We start from the raw sequence: 19,059 nt of genomic DNA on the forward strand, positions 1-19,059 counted from the left end.
GCGTAAATCGTACGATACACAACTCGGCAAGTCGGCGAAACCGCCATCGAATTTTGCGGTGCGTGAGAATGCCACTTCGCCGCGTGCTCCGTCGTTCTTGCCGTTCTCTTCTGCCACAGAGCGCGCCTTGTTATGCAAGCTACTCCGTAACTTTGCGATATATTTTATCGCGAGCAATAATTGCCTCGCGAGGGCTTTCGTCTTCCATCCTCGAGCAAACGTCTCGGGATTCATATCGCGAGCGACGCGTCGCAAAATGGCTGCATTCGCGAATGAAGAAATTACCGCACGTACCTTGTCTCCATGCCGTATAACGTACATATAGCGTGCGCGCGCGCGCGGATATTTCTACTACTCGCGCCGTACTAAATCTAGATTCCCGTTATTTAGTGTATTTATAAATTTCGATCATTACGATTTTTTGGGTGAATAACATCGAGCGACCTCGGTGTCCCTGGAAGATTAATAGCCCTTTTTACCGCAATTCCCGCGCGCTCCAAATGATCGCTCGCGCGTCCTGCATTTCACGCGCTTTAAATAATTAAGTAATTATATGTTCGGGCGAGCCGATCACGCACTGACATACACATACACATATACATATGGACAGACAGACAGACAGACACAAGAGAGATAAATCCACCTAAACTCGTCGACATGACGTCATTTAAATTTATCCGCTCAATACGGGGCGGATGAATAGGAGCGGATACGCGTTGCTCGACGCTCGTATTCGTCGGAAATACTCGCGCAACATCTACGCTTTGCCGGATATGCATTTGCTTGTTACAGACCATAGTTATGTATCCCAGACCAAACATCATCACATGCACTGTGCGCGTGTGGCTACGAGAAATTGGCTTTTCCCTCACATACGGAGCGCTGATGCTCAAAACGTGGCGGTAAGTGCATTCTACTCCGGCGACATTATTTTGGCCGCTTTGCCGCAATTAATTCTATTTATCTCTTGCCGAGTATAAAAGTCGCAAGCTTGCTGGCCAATTTCATTACTGCCGATCTTTCTGCGTTTACATCCCGGCGCTCTGCTCTCATTTGTTCTCATCGATTCCTTTTCTATGCTTCGACTTTCCACGTTCCATTTTCTATGTTTTTTCACGGTCGGTGTGATTAATCTCTTTTTCTTCTTTTTTTTTTTAATTATACGTTGTGCTCTGTAAATCAACATTCTTCTGTGCGTATTTACTTCTCCGTGAAAATTTATTATTTCTCACGATGCATGTAATCACGATGCTTGATCACATCGATCGACTGATTTGTTGATGAAAAGAGAAGAAGATAATATAATTAATGTAAACGCCTGGGTTTTGATAATTGCGGAATGTTAATATTATATAGTACACATATCTAGTAATTTGGTAATCGCGCGCCTCATCATATTAGCAAATCCTGGAATTCATAAATTCTTAAATTTACGAAATAATATTCTAATAACACTATTAATGCTCGGATATCAATAATTGCTGGATGTTAACGTCACATACATTTATATAAATTTATTGATCGCGCACTACCTCACTGCACCAGCGAGATCTCAAATTCACACATCCAAAAAAAATTCACACATCGAAAAAAAGTATTTTATTTGTAAAGTGATTTTTCCTATGGTCTCATATTCTAAGCAAAGCCTTTTACAGAAAAAGGATTCCTCTTTCGATAAAGCGATTAGAGTGAACCATTCATCTAAAATTTATTAGATATTATTCTATTTTCTTCTTATTTCAAGAAGATTTCCTCTTATATCAATTAATTTTCCTCTTATATGAAGAAGAATATGCTGATTTGAATGTCGGCTTCTTTTGTCCAATTATTCTCTACCTCCAGACATAAACAAAAAAATAATCATATGCTCATGGGTCAGAATATTTGCAATGCTTTTTAAAGAAAGTATGTGTATTGCTATAACATATAGCGAAGATAATTTATCCATATTTGGTCAAATATAGTTCATTAGGTCAAATATAGTATTTGGTCAAATATAATTTACCCATATTTGGTCAAATATAGTTTATAATCTATTGCAAGATGTTGAATAATATATTCTTTTTTTTTTACTATGTTTCATATAATTGGTTATGATGAACATCTTTGTAGTTATGAAATCTATAACAAAACTGATTGGAAATTTATTTGTTATGATGATCTTATTTCATTCGTGCCTACTTATTGTAGAAATGGAGCCAAAAGTGCATCTATATATATATTAATATATTACTTTCCGCTATATATTTTTATAATAATTTTTTCAAATTAATTAATATGACCAGTAAGAATAAAGTACAGTAAGAATAAATAATAATGCTCTTAAAAAAAGATTAAATAATCTGCATATAAGAGGAAATTTCTATTAAAATCAATAAAATTTGCATTATACATATAATATATAATCCTTTTAATTTTAAGAATAATATGTTTATAATATTTTCCTCTTAATCTTAGAGGAATCCTCTTGAGGTTATGTATAAGAATAAAATCCTTTAAAATTAAAATGATTCCGCTTGCACTGAAATTACTTTTTTCTGGGTGGCAAGTTCTCGAATTTATACAGTCACGTGTGCTCTCGAAGAGCCGCCGGTTTCTCTGTATTCCCTTGAAAGCACAAAGTTAACTCCACTGACAGTTTCTTTTAAGAGCTGCAGATCCGCTAAATAATCGAGAAATGACGTGCTCCAGACTAAAAGATGGATCGAACGAAACGTTTGCGATGTTCGCTCGCAGGATATCCGTGATCTTCCGAGTGAAATCGGCGAAAGCCGTGAAAATAACGGACGCGAGCCTGCTGAAGCGGCTGGGTATCATCGTTCTGACGTTCAGCGTATTCCTGAGCATAAGGACTCTAGTCGCGCCACCCGTCGTCATCGTTGCACGGACCGCCGACGATCTCAAAGCGTACCTCTGCCGAACTGACTGGTGGGACCACAGTTTCACTACTCGTGAGTGTGTGCTGTGAAACAGTTGCTTTAGATGTATATTCCGTCTACTTAAATAAAAAAAAAGGAGAGAGAGAGAAACAGACAGATCCGTAATCCCTCCTCGCGCGCGCGTTCTGTTTCTCAAAATAGCACGGAGCTTTATACGATTATACGGCGTATCTCTTTAATGAAATATAAGTGTGGCTGGGGCTACCGTGTGTAATGCGGGAAGCAGGTGGCATGGATTAACTTCGCTTTATAGAACGATCGATCTCGTATGCGCACGTACATAAGAACGCGATTGAAAGTTCGGCGGTCAAGCCGGCGCAGTGTTGCGAAACCTCCAAATAGTGGCCATAAATCATATTGTCGCTATAATGTACTATAGTTGAATGAAAGGCATACTATATTGTAGATACTAGCATTTTATCACTAAAATAACATGTTTTTTAATTTTATTATTTTATTCTTTACTTTTTTTATTTAAAAAAATTTTTGTTTTTCTTTTACTTTTGTTTTTTATTTTTTTTAGTTTTTATCTTCTGTTTTTTATTTTATATAATTATTAACTAAACAAAATATTTTATAAAACTATTTCATTATCCGAAACTGCATTTGCTACAATTGGATTTGTAAGCAATTCAATAACTTCTTTAGGGAAGGGATCGGCTTTTTTATTTCAAACTTTTTTTAAAGATAAAATGATGGGATCTGAGGAAAGAAGAAGTCTTTTAAATAAATCTTCATTCGTCGCAATTCTCGAGTTTTTTCTTGTATGATACTCTCTCATATCTCTACTTTTTACTATTGTTTATATCTTTATTTTTACTATTGTTTACTACATTATTTAATTAGAACTTAAACATTATCATTAATTATTATATTTGTATTTAACATTAGCAAAATTAACTAGAATAAAGGATTTTGATAGAGGATATAAAAGGATTTTGTATTGAACAATATTACCTGCAGTAGAGCGTTTGACCGTAAGCGCACTGAATGTCGAACTCTGCTCATAAAATTTATCATATTTTTGTAAGCTCTGGATATCGCTCTTTCTACCTTTGCATAAGGATTAGTAGATATTTTATCTTTATTTTTACAAAGGTACAACATGATGTGAAATGATGCAATTTTTATATATCACGATATAAGTGATTAACTGTATATAAAAAGTGAGTCCTGTAAATCTAATTTTTATTGTATATACTTATAACTTTCTAATATACTCTTTATTGGAAATAAAATTACACAGATGAGATATTAAACAGGGAACATCATTTTCATGATAAAAAATTGTTTCAACGCAAAATCAGTTATATCATTTGGAGGGTTATAACCCAGCTATTCTTTACTTCGCATCACGTGTACATTTTAATTCACTTATCTTCGTGATATAATTGGATCAAAATGTTACTACAACTTATTAATTTGGACTTTTTAGAAAATACGTTGAAAACAGGAACCGAAAATTTCGCTTTTTATTTTTTCCTATTTTGGCCACGTTTAGCGATTTCTGCAACACTGTGCGGCGGATCAAACTAGGAGGGTGCGTGTGCGAATAAGAAGACGTCGCGCCCTACGTCCCGCTTCGATTTGAACTTCGCAGCGGGGAAATTCGCAACAGATTTCGCCTCGCGAGAACCTTGTTTATCGAAATATTTAATATCAGCAGTCGAAGAGAGAGCGCTTCTCGATCAAGCGGCGAGAGCGGCGGGAACGGACGATCGGTCAAAATGGATTCGAGGCGAAAGAAAACTCCAGAGAGCGCGAGAATTTGCCGAGGAAACTTCCTCTCCTTCTCCTCCTCCTCCTCCCATGGGGAGAAAAAGGAGGAAAAAGAGAGAAAGAGAATAAAAGGGAGGAAAAAGAAAACGGGCCTATGGGACGCGCAGTGCGCACGAGGCGTGAAAGTGGGTATTCGTCTCACTATGTACCAGCTCCCTATGCTTTGTCACAGCCATAAGTTCTCGCATTACACCATGGCCGCGCGCATTAGTTCGCATTACTATCCTCCCTCGCCGTCGCAGGAAGCCCTTCTTCGCCTTCCTGTGTGCGTCAAGGTATATGCGCGTTTCGCAAAACGCTCGATGGCTCGTCGCCGATGGCACGATCACGTCTCCCGCCGGTTGCAGGGGGGCGCACCGGGGGAAATCTCCCGGCGATCAATCAGATCGAATCACATGGAATCGGACAGAGAGTTCGGTTTAACGGGTCGCGTGTGTATCTTGCACGTTCATGCCCGGCGAATACGGGCATTACGACGGATCAAAGCGCATTAATGCAGCGATATATATATAATATGAGATATGGTAGCAGTAGCAACAGCAGGAGGAGGAGGAGGAGGAGGGGGAGGGGAGGGAGAGAGCTGTGCACACACGAGCCGTATTGATTTAGTAGTACTGCGAATGGCCGAACGCGATTTTAAATCAAGATGGACAGTACGCTAAGGAGGGGAGGATGACCTCGCGTAGTCGCGATTAATTCATGACCTCTGTCTCCTCATCGGCGAGCAACGACGATGTGACGCGGGATGCTTCTCTTATTAACAAACTCTCCGCCAAGCCCGCGAAACTCGTATATTTAAGTGCACCCCGTGTTCGCGATTAGAATTTCCACTTTCGGTTCGAGCGATGTGACACAGCCGTTTCCTCTCTCCCTTTTCGTTCCCCCCCCCCCTCTCTCTCTCTCTCTCTCTCTCTCTCTCGTTACTTTGCGCATGACATCACGTCGGACGTGCGAATTTAAGTTCCGGAAAAGCCGCGGTTTCTGCCGCGTCGTCGCGGACCCGTGAGTGCTCAGGCGCATCGGAGCCGCTGCGACGTCGGGTCGACCGCGCGTTTGCCGATTGCGCCCGTACGTTGGATCTACCGGATCCGACGACACATATAGAGAGAAGGACCAAGTATTCCTGTACGCCTCTGTTATATGCAGCAGCGGCTGAAGCCAGAAGTTGGCAATTTGAGACAGAGCGAGAAAGTTGTTTTAATCACAGACTTCTATATATTAACTGGACTGCTGACTCTGGACGATGGGCGGGAGTGGGATGGTGATGAGGGATGACCACCATGACATTCTGAATGTGTACTATCTCTATACAGGGTATCTTAAAAAGACCGGAACCCCCAGATAACTTTGCAGAATTAAGTTTTCATGAAAAACTTTAAATACAAAAGTTGTAGAAAATCGAGTAACGGACTTGATGATGACCATGGATTTGACTTTGGCCATGACCTTCAAGGTCATTTATAGGTCAATTTGCGTCTTTTTAATGAGAATCCTTATTTTTTATTACACTATTTTTTTCTACCAATTAATTTGAACAACTTTTGTTTAAAACATTTTTTATTTGCCTAATATTTTTTTAGATATTTGAGGAAAACTTGATAATTTTTTCAATATTTAACTTACGATATCTCGCTAACTATTTGTCGAAAGAAAAAGTGGTATAAGACTTTCTTGTTTTATTTAGTCTAAAGAATATATTGTTATAATAGTGCCTTGATTTTTGTTAATTTGATGATTTTAAAATTTCCAAAAGTCAGTAAGTTAACAAAAGTCAGGGCGCTATTATAACAATATATTCTTGAGACTAAATAAAGCAAGAAAGTCAAGTACTATTTTTTCTTTCGACAAATAGTTAGCGAGATATCACAAATTAAATATTGAAAAAATTATCAAATTTTTCTTAAATATTTCAAAAAATATTAAGCAAATAAAAAAATGTTTCAGATAAAAGTTGTTTAAATTAATTGTTAGAAAAAATAATATAATAAAAAATTGGAATTTCCATTTAAGAAAAGTTATGATCAGGGAGTATCTCAAAAGTGGCGTCAAACAAACTAATATAGTTGTTTTATGTCTTCTTTGAAACTATACAACTTTTGTCTGAAATATTTTTTTCTATAAAATGTTTGGTTTTTGAGATATTTTGCCGATCCGGGACTTTTTGGACGTCCTGTACATGCCTTAGACCTTCTCATGTATTTAGCAGTTATTTGGCATAATATTATCGGTCCTTTCGGCTATATATAGATAAATATAAATTTGAATTGCAATGCGTATGCGGCATTCATGAGGAAATATGTCTTTTTGTCATGAAATTCGAACGATGACTGAAGTTTTCTCTAGAAAATATCTTAGAGAGTCTCTTTACCGGTTCCCGTTGGAATTTAACAGTTTCCATATAAAAATTTCGTCCGACACGCAAACGGATTATACGTTATCGATTCATAACTACTTTAACCCTTTGTGTGTCGTAGAGTGCAAATATTACCATCTTTTTCTCTTTCATTTTTATAACATACTGTTTACAGTTTAATGAAAATAAATATAATCTCACATTTTTATATATATTAATATTTATATTTACTTTATTATATTAATATTTACTTTACATGTTCTCTATACTCTTTATATCCGCTTGTTTATTTTTAATTACTTATGAACAAATAAAACTGAAAAGAGCGATTTAAAGAAATGTAATTTCTTGGAAAGTATTTAAGATTGAAGGCTGAAAATTTTACTGAATATTCTTCATATGTCAAAATATAATATAATTTTCCAGAGATTTTTGTACGTCAGATTTTCTTTATAAACAAATTGAATGAGTTTTGTAAATTTAATATGAAATTTGTAATCAACGATCTGAAAAACTTTTATATCTGATTTATATTTATTCACACTTATACTTAATTTACTCTTATATGGCAGCTATATTGGATCTGCCATTTTGAAATCTGACTTTAGATTTGTAATCAGCAACCCAAAAAACATAGAAATGCAAAATTCCACAGAAATTCGTCAAGTAGAAAAAATATATCACACAAAGAGTTAATTAGGAACTAGTTGCGTCATCTTGCGTTTTGAAATTATAAATATTCGTCTTTCATGCACTTTGTCCTTTTCGCATTTAGTTCTTTTCTTCTTTTGTGTGTAGCTTGAATATTTATTGTCTATCAACACGTATAGCATTCATAATTAATAATATAAAAATAGCGCTTTCAAATTTTTGATTATGTTATGCATTACGAATTCTGATATTAACTTTGGCAGTGACTGTTGGTACAATTTATATATGTATGAGTAAACTTGGAATGATATGGCACCCCCCCCCTCCTCCAACTTGGAACACTATGTGGAAATTCAGCAGTCTAGTTAATACATAGAAGTTTATAATTTTGATGCTGCAAGTTTTTCAGTTTAGATAAGAGCGACTGTAAGAATTAATATATCGCTTTATTAACGTAACTTTTCCAACAAGTACCATATTCGGAGACATAATTAAAAATATCGCGTAGTAAGCGACTTTAGAAGAACGCTATATACAAGATATCCAAAAATTAATCAATGAAATCGCATTTATGTGAAATGTTATGCCAAGTAAATCTGTCACAATATTTTATTTATTACATTTATTATTTTAATATTGCACAATTATTATTCATACACAGCATAAAATATTATAGATGTCAACGCTGCATCTAGATAAATTATAATGTACAGTTATAAATTTACAGTTTTACTTTTTTAATCCCGTGTTGCTTTGTACAACACTTGACAGCACTAGAACAAATATGGCGGCTCTTGATAGTCGCGCTAAGTTAGAGTGGGGAAGCAACAGAGTCAAGATAACTTTTTCACTTTGTCTCAAACTGTCACTTCCGACTTCATCTTGTGGGAAGAAAATGTTTGGTCTATCTACGTGTACACAGCAAACTCCAAGAATGCCTTCCACTTTCGATCGGGATACTTCGGCTCGGAGGTGCATCGTATCTACAGTGAATGCAAAAAGTATTCGTACGGGGGAGATTTTTTTGAAAAACTTATTTTTAGATAATGAACTTCAATTAACAATTTAAGAATGAATGTAATACATGCTATATTTCTCAATATTATTATAACAAAAGGAATGTAATAATTGAAATATATCGTCTTAATAATTAACAGAAACGAAAACTTATATTAATTCAGTGCGCAGAAAGTATTCGTTATACAGTTGAGAAATTTAGCTTCTAGGATCGTGAACGCAAATGTTTACGTGGAACTCTTTTGTTTACCGTAGGAATACGTGTTTCATTTCTTATGATCCTCGAAAGACAAACGATTTGTTAGTATTATTGCGTTATTTGAACAAAATGGGCTGTAAAAAAAAGCAAAGAGAATAGCGAAGAAGAACGGGAAATTATTATTAAATTACATAATTAGTGTAAGTCTCTGCGGGAAATTGCTCAGCTCATCGATAAACCTCGATCGACAATCCAGTCTAGTCAATAATTAACCGTTTCTACAGAACAAAAACAGTTAAAAATAAACGAAGAAACAGCCGACTGCAAGCCTTAACTAAAAACCGACAAACGTTTTATTCTTTGCTAAATAAAGCTGAATCCAAAAGCGAGTGCTCCAAAGATTGTGACCGAACTAAAAAATTACGGTGTAGATTTCCATTAACACAGTTCGGAATGTGTTGCGGGAGAATGGATATTATAGCCGTGTTATCAGGAAAAAGTTTCGGGTAAATGTGATTAATCACAGAAAATTAGAACTTGCGAAACAACGTCTCAATGAAACGAATAAATACTGGAACACGATTATTCTTTCAGATGAAAGCAAATTTATTATTTTTGGCTCTGATGGTAGGTGTATAATACGGCGGAAAAGAAAAATAGAGATCCAAAAAAAAAATATATAGGTTATTGACTTTCCACGTAAAATGTGTCCCACAAAGTATTAATTAAATTGTTTGAATTAAAAGAGAAGTATACGAATACTTTCTGCGCACTGAATCAATAGTTCAGGTTTCCATTTTTGTTATTTATTAGGACGATATATTTCAATTACCACGTTCTTCTTGTTATAATAATATTGAACCATACAGCATATATTACATTTATTGTCAAGTTGTTAATTAAAATTCAGTTTTTACGAAAAAAAATAAGAATTTTTTTAAAGAAATCTTCCCTCTATGAATACTCTTTGCACGCACTGTACATATCTTGGTCTATCTACATATATTTGTCTGATTTTTCCTGAAGCCAACAGTCTGATACAAAGATACTGATATATAGATACGATGCGGCCGAGCCGAGATATCCTAGCCGGAAGTGGAAGGCGTTATTGGAGTTCTCCGGATGCCGTCGGCCGGATCCTACGGCGAATCGCGCGCTCGCGGATCTTAGAGATTCGCAGACTCGCAGCCGCAACTTGAGCGTGCACGGGTCAAATTCGCGCAGATTCTTCGATTTACAGAGTCGTAACTAGGGCATGACGTAATTGGTGTTTACTTTGACTTTTACACGTGTAAGTCGTGCCGCTAAGGCAACGGCGCAAATTGAAATTCCAGCCGTAGACGCAAATAAGCGCTAGCTACGGCTTTGCATTTCTCCGGCAAAACACTCGCAGCTGTCACTGGAACTAATGTGACTTGAAATTTAACGTGATTTCAGTCGAGGTGATGTTCCTAGTGTGGGGCATCCGCTTGTGCATCGTAGTAAGAAAAACTCCGTCGGAGTTTAATGAAAGCCGATTCATTTCAATGGCGATTTACAACGAATTTCTATTGTCAGTCTTCCTCAACGTTTCAATGTAAGTCCGCGTTGCAAGCTCGCCCTTTGTTCCTCTCTCCTCCCGCTGTGTTTTACTTATGGAATCGCCGATTATAGAACTATCGGTGTATGCTCGCGAGAGGCTGTTGCGTGTTATCGACATCGTTATTGATATTATACACATTGTAGTCGTTCTTCTGATTATGTAAACTGATTACGTAACGGTATAATGTGAGTTTCGCGCAAATTTCTGATTAAATCTCACGTAGATCAATTAGTTTATTCTCCGCCAGCATTGGGAAGTGACGCGCTGTTACAAGCTATTTTTTTTCGGCAACAATTTCGGCAATGACGTTATCTCTTTTCGTTAGTAACGGTAACACTAACGCAATTATATATTTCGTGTATGGATAGTGGTAACGACTAAAATCGTTATTTTCATCGTTACTTTGTTATCATATATTTGGAATATACATAAGAGAAGAATTTTCAAACTTGGTGAAAAGAAAATAATGGAAATTATGTAACGAATCGTTATTTCTTGAGTAACGGTAGCAGAAATGAGTCACTCGTTGACGGTAACGGTAACACTTTTCAAAATAAACTTTCCCAACTCACTGTCCCTCATATAAACTTAATCTCGAAATCATACTCTCTAAAACTGAATCAGTGAAACTCACTGTCAATCAGCGATTATGCACTGATTGTCAGTGCTAAATATACTACTGCATTTTTCAGTGGTATACTTTTAGAGAGTAAGTTCGCTCGTCCGAATCGATCCTTACTTTTAATATAAATTCTGCTAATACGGAATTAGCAATTTCACGACGTCTCGTCCGTTCTGCGATTTAACAGCGGGTCCCTTATCAAATTAGCAGCTCCTTCGACGAGAGCTTGATTAATTGAAGCAACGATAAAAATTACTCTCTCGTTCTGTCTTTTTAACGTCCGACATTATACGACGATAAGCATGACGACAGATCTTTATGAAAGTATCGAGAAAGAGAAAATTCTTACTGCTTTACTTGAGGGCGCATTCTCCACCGGGGATCTCAGTAACTTCTTGTCAGGGAAAAGCGTTTCCGAAGACATCCATTTCAGACATGTGTCGTTAAATTCATACAGCGAATGTCCCGTCGCGCGATTCAACGTGTCACAAACGCGATTTGAATTTTCGAGAGATGAAAGAACGAGCAGAAATAACTCCGGCAAAATCTAGAACGCTCGGTATATAGCGGTTCTTACGTCATGATAACACTTCGTGCGGCTAACAGCTCTGAATAATTTCTTTCCCGTTGCTGCAGGTTGTTCCTGCAATCGCCGGCCAATCCGGATTTATTGTACATCATATTTTTCTGCCATACCCAGCTTACCGTCACATTGCTGCTGTGCCTGATATTCGGCAGTAAAGTAAGAAATATTATTTACACGCGTTTACTATGAAGTCGTTATATCTCCCAGCCCAATGCTCGCAGTTGTTACCTGTATCGATCGCTCTACATCGAAATTTTCCGCACGTATTCCTGTATCTATCGTTGTTATCATACCTATCGCGTTACTCTTGAGCTTCAGGTATCGCACGATTAAAATAATCACCAACAACTGCGCCGAATAGATTAATTATTAATAATTAATGACAATTATATAATACGACAAGGTGTTTAAACGCGAGAAATTTTAACAGCAAATTCTTTGAGTACAGAAACGTTTTTCAAAGATACCCGAGCAAAAAATTATTAAGGCCATCCTTATGAAGCATAAGGCCCCAATAAGACTGAAAGTAGGATGCCCTAAAAAGGGATGTCTCATTAATGTCACATCAGGCCCCGAAATGGATCTTTTAGATATATCTTAGATTTTGCAAAATAAGGCTTTGATAAGGAAAACTGCCGATGAGTGCCTTAGAAGAAGTACCTCAGATTTAATAAATAAGGCTTTGGTAGGGAAAACTAATAAGGATCTTAGAAGGATCTTTTAAGGATGTTTTAGATATACAAAATCAAGTTTTGTTATAGAAAATTAATAAGATTTGAAGCCTGTAATGAAATTGTCATAGTTTAATATTGTTTTAGTAGATGCTCTCTCTATCTGGTTCTTTTAAAATTTTTTTAATTATATACTATACCGCAATTATATATTATATATATAATATAATTATAATTATATATATAATAATATATATTATATATATATAATATTATATATATAATATATAAATATATATTATACCGCAATTAAAAACAAATTTTATTAGTTTTATTAGTTGCCATATTCATTAGTTTCTTGCAAGAATTTTTCTAGTAATGTTTTCGTTTTGAATGCAGCAAACTTTAACAAAAACAGTAGCAGAATTTTATGTGTAAAGAATGTTATATTTTACTGTAAAATATATTATATATTTTAAATCAAAAATTCTTATTGTACTAACGTTATAACTAAAGTTATAAAAAAATAAAGAAATTACAGTCTAAATTTCTTAGAATGAAAAGAACGAATATTTTTACGCAAGCAATAATAAAAATATTTCTTTATAAGGCCCTGTTAATATTGCCTTACAAGGACCTGTTAAACCATTACATATCTTATAAGGCTTTTGTCTTTTTATCCTTACTAGGGCCTGATTAATGTTAGAGAAAAATAATCAGATCTTTACAGGAGTCCTATTAATTTTTCTACTCTGGTATCGGCGAAATCTTCAATTCTTCTTCAAAAAAAGAAAAGAAACTTAAACTTTATATCAATTACAAAACCATCGAGTTTGCAATTTTTTTCCGCAGGAAATTTCTTTCGCGGAAGAAGCTCGATTTGCGATAGAGAAATAATTCATGAATAAACAACTTGTTACTCATTTCGTGATGTCGTTGTAGCAAAAATTGAGAATGCGGTGGCGCATAAAGACGAAAAATAAAATTCAATCGGAGCGAAATGAGATTAGATCGCACAATTTCCGCCTCGTACTCCCCTCGCATCGTAGCTGGTGCAAGATTACCGCAAGTCCTCGCAGTCTGAATAGAAACCTCCGTAGCTACGTAAGTTTGGTTGTTACATATGTCGCATTTAACGAAGGCTTACGTGGTATTCCGCGGCGGGGGGAAGGAGGAGACGATCGGCAAACTTTGCGGCGCGACCGGCAAGTTCCTGGGGAAAAGCAGTCGTCCGCAGGGCACCAGTAACCAGACCAACTCGATATCCCTTCAGCAGGGTAATTTTGCTGAAGAAAGCGACTCAGCCACGGTAAGCATCGCCTCCGGTAAACCCGGAATCCCCGGATCCTCCGAGCCGTAGAGCCGGAAGCACGGCGCGCTTTTCCTCCTAGTTAAACATTCTCGCACGGGCAAAACTAGAATCGATTCTTCCTCGCTGAATTTCTCTCTAGTCTACCGCTGCGGATCTCAGAAGTTGGAAATTTTAGAATTCCGGAGTCTCTCGGTGTTCCGAAAGCTCCGAACGTGACAATGTCCGAACCCTTTGAACCTTCAAACGTCAAAGCTGTCCGACTTGGCCCGTATCTTGGAATTTCAAGATCCTTGAGCCTCGGAAGCTTGGAATTTCGTGGCACTTTGAAACGTCGGGAGTCTTACGAGTTGAAAACCAAGAATTTCAAAACAAAGAGGATGTAGGTCTGCGGAAAATTAAGATCTCAGGGCCTTGGGACATTAGGAACCGGTGATCTCGTAATTCACGAAGACTCTTCCCGCAAAAGTGAAACATTTCAACGCTCTCGCGCAACGTAAGCTTGAACTTTGATAACAAGAAATATTTCTGTCCAGGAGGAGTTTCGCCGATTGCTCAACCAGTTAGAAGTCCTGAAGGAGAAGAACGTTTTGCTAGGGAATCAGGAGTTAGTCAGCAAGTTAGCGGCCATGCTGGACGTTTCGAATCGCGTCGAAGCTCAAGTGTCCACGATTCAAGCCATCTCGACCAGCATTGTTCAGTTGAACGATCTCAATAAATCAACGGAAGAGACCAGCGTTGGACAAGTTTGTCAGGAGAAGGATCAAGCAGGTAGGAGTGAAATAAAGTTTTATCTGATCGTTTAAAACACGCGTACGGCGCTTTTCGCGTAAAGTCAGCGCGATCGCACGATAATGCGTCACAATGTCCTTCCTGCTCGGGAATAAAGTTCTCAAGACGAGAAAAGTCATTTCTTCTGTATAAATATATCTGAGATTGTAACAGCCGAATATATAGGTTGTTTAAAAGAAAAAGTTCAGGACTCTAAGAGCAGATAGTACTCACAAAATGGAGGAAAGAAATTCTGATAAACGACAGAAAAATTAATACTGTCAGAATTACGAACAATTATTTTTTTTTAATTAACACGTTCGCAACATCGTGACCCATTGGTGGGTCACACTGATTTATATTAATAGACGTGCGTATCCACCGATGGGTCACACACTATGAAGCATTGCATTGACTAAGATGAAAGCAAAGCCTTTTGTTATAAAACAAACGCAAAGAAGCAATATATTAAAAAATATTGGGTGTAAAAATTAGTTCGATCCGTTTTCAAAAGATGGCTCCGGCTATTATGAATGATTCATAGTGACTGCCGATTTTGGCGGTTTCAGAGAGGTTAGACATCTGCCAATAATATTCAGTTTATATCGCTTTGAGTTTCATACAAAAACCTTGCTTTTTACAGTGTTGAAAATGTCGAATTTTGTGTTAAGCAGCATTTGCGGGAGGTTTTAATTTTCTGCTTTAATTGGAAGAAAAGAGCAGCTGAAGCCCATCGAATGCTTGTTGAAGTTTATGGTGACGCTGCTCCAACTGATAAATCATGTAGGGAATGGTTTCGACGTTTCAAGGATGGAGATTTCAGCGTCAAAGAGAAGCCTCGCTCTGGACAGCCAAAAAAATTCGAAGATAAAGAATTAGAGGCATTACTCGAAGAAGATCAGAATCAAACGCAAGAGGAGCTTGCAGAATCATTGGGAGTGATTCAACAAGCCGTTTCGGCGTCTTTTGAAGCGATCCAAACTTGGATCGCTTCAAAAGACGAATCATTTTTCCGTACGATTGAGAGACATGGGATTTATTCAAAAACAAGGAATTTGGCAGGTCACCGGTTCACTTCTTTCGCAGATATCGAAAATTGGCTCCAAACTTGGATCGCTTCAAAAGACGAATCATTTTTCCGTACGATTGAGAGACATGGGATTTATTCAAAAACAAGGAAATTGAGTGCCTTATGAACTGAAACTGAGAGACGTTGAAAGGCGATTTTTCACTTGCGAGCAGCTGATTCAAAAGCAACAAAGAAAAGGTTTTTTGCATCGGAATTGTAACTGGAGATGAGAAGTGGATATTTTACGACAACCCCAAGAAGAAAAAATACTACGCCAAGCCCGGTCAATTATTGCCATCGACCTCAACATCAACACAAAAGCCGAACATACATGGTTCGAAGATCATGCTCTGTATCTGGTGAGACCAAAAGGGTGTTGTTTATTATGAGCTGCTGAAACCTGGAGATCCCATTACGGGCGATCGGTATCGGTTACAATTGATTCGTTTGAGTCGTGTATTGCGAGAAAAACGGCCAGAATACGAGCAAAGATATGATAAAGTTATTCTTTTTCATGACAACGCTCGGCCTCATGTCGCAAAAGTCGTAAAAAAATATATGTAAACGCTCAAAGGGGATGTTTTACTGCACCCGCCGTATTCTCCGGACATTGCTCCTTCTGATTATTGGTTGTTCCCAAGGATCACAATTTGGCAGGTCACCGGTTCACTTCTTTCGCAGATATAGAAAATTGGCTCCAAACTTGGATCGCTTCAAAAGACGAATCATTTTTTCGAGATGGAATTCGAAAATTGCCTGAGAAATGGGAAAAAGTAATAGCCAGCGATGGAAAATACTTTAATTGATTTGTTCATACATTTTGTTTTGAAATAAATACATTTTTTAACACAAAAAAACGGACCGAACTAATTTGTACTCCCAATAAATTGTGCGTCCTTTAGAGTGAACCAATGGATTTATTGATTGTCGCGAACGTGTTAAAGCAAATGACTCGTTTTTGGTGCGCGTATACGAAATACATATATGCCATTTTCTGACTAGAATAATACGATATCATTCTTACCGTACTGTGAAAACATTAAAAAATACTAGAAGCACCAGAAAAGCATTAGGAGCGAGCAAGTCACTTGCTCTAATTAAAATAAGTAATTGTTCATAATTCTGACAATATTAATTTTTCCCCATGTTTATTAGAATTTTTTTCCTCCATTTTGTGAGTATTATCTGCCTTTAAAGTCCAAAATCTCTTTTTTAAACACCCTGTACATATGAAATAAAAGAAAACTTCTTCAATTTAAACGGATGGAGGAATACGGTTCGATCAAAATTAATTAGGAGGAGAAATTTTGATAAATTAGTTATATTAATCCGAGCGACTGCTTTATTCATATTGAAATATTTTTGTCCGTATTAAACAATATTAAAAGCAATAAGAACTCAAGAAGAATATCCTCTTCAACGATTGAACGATGAGAGAGGCAAACAACAAATAATTTCAGAGTAACGCAATCCGATTACAACCTTGCGCAAAAAAAGAAAAGGAAGAGAAGAAATTGTAGCCAGTTAAATTTTTTGTAAAAGGAGAGCCCAAGGCACCGCGCGGTAAGCGCAGTCTATATTTCAAAGTCGCACAGAACGGTTTATTAATTTCGGGTTACGTTCACATAGAGCTTTGTGAATGAGGGTAACACGCCTCGATTTGTTCAGGAAACGGTTCTCAGGGCGAAAATCGATGTCGCGCATGCATCGAAAAGAACGGTATCGGACTGAAGGACACGCAAGATCCTACGAAGGATAACGAGATGTCGGATACGAAGAAAACTAGCAAGGACATCGCCATGTCGACATCCTCGAGGCACGCTACCGAGGACGTCGATAGGGAAGTGTGTCACGGAAAGGATAACGGTAAAGAAACGGACACAAAGGACAAGTCCAGGGGCAAGTCTGGTCATGCCCGAACACACGCCATAGTTATCAACCTCGACGACAAGAGCAGGTTTTCCGAAGAAGTTACCGTGTAACGTTAAATGTCGCGTCGTCGAGTAAAAAATAAATAAATCGATCGAAACGCAGGGTGTAATTCTTCCGAGTATAATCGACCTCGGTCGCGCTTCTCCGTTTTTCTTTTCGTCGCGAATAGCATTCCTCGTCTCTGACCGTGCGACTTAAAAAAGTACCTATACATAATTATCAATCTTAGATTCTTGAAGAATTGAACGCTTTACCTTCCTTCTCTGTTTCCTTCCTTCCTAGCTAGAATTGACTATTAATAAGGTGAGATTTATTCTTAGATAAAACTGACATATTTCACCGTTATTATACAACTATTCTATAAAAGAAAAAGAAACTAAATTTTAACGCTAATGTACTCTTTTTTTCTCTTTCTCTCTCTCTCTCTCTCTCGTCCCTTCTTTTTGTAATTTGTAAATTCATATCATTATATATAATTCGAAGTAAAGCTTACGACACCTCTCGAATTAATATTAATTAAACAATCTCTCTCTTCCTCTCTTTCGATTAACGAATATAATAATGATTTCAAAGACAAACCGGGGATTTTAATTACCGAACAGTGTCTCTCGCGCGCAAATTACATAGATTCTTAAATATGCTCTCTCCTTAATTATGAGAAGAAAATCGTTGAAACCGGAATAATTTCCTCTATATAATCGGTTATTCGAACAACTCTTTAATCGTTGGGAAGTAATAATTATGCGCGAGAATGAACAAGAAGAGAAGCGCAACGCACATATCGACTTTACATATTTCAAACGCGTGTGTAGCCGAGGCGAGTGTAACGGGAAAAGATTCATTAAATTAATCATGTTGTTTGGAATTTTCGCAAGACCGGTTGCATCCTAATGCGTCATTAATGAACCGTTCATTAACCCTTAGGGAGTAATTCGCCTTTCCCGGCGGCAAATCGATCTCGGCCACGGGCTTTCCAAGATCAAAATGTGCTTCGTCAGCGTGCTCACGGGTTACGGATAGCCCCTGTGCCTGTAATTATATATTAATGTGAAAGCAACTTAAGGGATAAGGATCATTAACCCTTTCAAGCTCGCTGATGTCTCGAGGTATCGTTAAAATTTTCAAGTTGTAGAATTATTTCGATTAATTTCCTATGGCCACGCGCTAAGTAACGATATAAATATTGTAAACAATACGACGTTGCATTATGTGCAATTATGTAAATATAGAACGTGTTGTATTACATGTTCTTGGCAAGTATACTTTGGCAAGTATTGTATGTTATATTTATTACGTCTCACATATATATACAGGGTGCTAAATTCCAAACGTAACAGGTAAAAAGTCTCGAAAACTATGAAAGATATTAAAAAAAGCTAAAACATGTGTTCCATGATTTCGAAGGGGAAAGAGAATGGCATTATCAGTTTTTTATTTGGAGGGCATTTTCAAGGTTAGTTGAAGGTCAACTTAATTTTTTAAAATAGAAAGCCCAATTTTTTATTATATCTTCTTTTTCTACCAATTAATTTTAACAACTTTTGTCTAAAACATTTTTTATATGCCTAATATTTTTTGA

The 19,059-nt window shown here is 37.0% G+C and overlaps 1 protein-coding gene across 2 annotated transcripts in view; it reads left to right on the forward strand.

Moving 5' to 3' along the window:
* The window catches only part of LOC105190537 (probable G-protein coupled receptor 158), a 250,213-nt gene extending 232,351 nt beyond the window's left edge, over positions 1 to 17,862 (forward strand). Inside the window, exons 7-13 of one of the 2 annotated variants that reach the window (XM_019844787.2) lie at positions 793 to 902; positions 2,692 to 2,951; positions 10,376 to 10,514; positions 11,779 to 11,884; positions 13,541 to 13,708; positions 14,245 to 14,479; positions 17,217 to 17,862. In XM_019844787.2, the coding sequence (XP_019700346.1) occupies positions 793 to 902; positions 2,692 to 2,951; positions 10,376 to 10,514; positions 11,779 to 11,884; positions 13,541 to 13,708; positions 14,245 to 14,479; positions 17,217 to 17,530 (1,332 nt within the window). In that variant the 3' untranslated portion in view covers positions 17,531 to 17,862. The remainder of the gene's footprint in view (positions 1 to 792; positions 903 to 2,691; positions 2,952 to 10,375; positions 10,515 to 11,778; positions 11,885 to 13,540; positions 13,709 to 14,244; positions 14,480 to 17,216) is intronic. The other variant, XM_025307151.1, reaches the window with a different exon arrangement.
* Positions 17,863 to 19,059: the final 1,197 nt, after the last annotated feature.

This window comes from Harpegnathos saltator, unplaced genomic scaffold, assembly GCF_003227715.2.
Source record: "Harpegnathos saltator strain DR-91 unplaced genomic scaffold, Hsal_v8.6 scaffold832, whole genome shotgun sequence".
Lineage (NCBI taxonomy): Eukaryota > Metazoa > Arthropoda > Insecta > Hymenoptera > Formicidae > Harpegnathos > Harpegnathos saltator.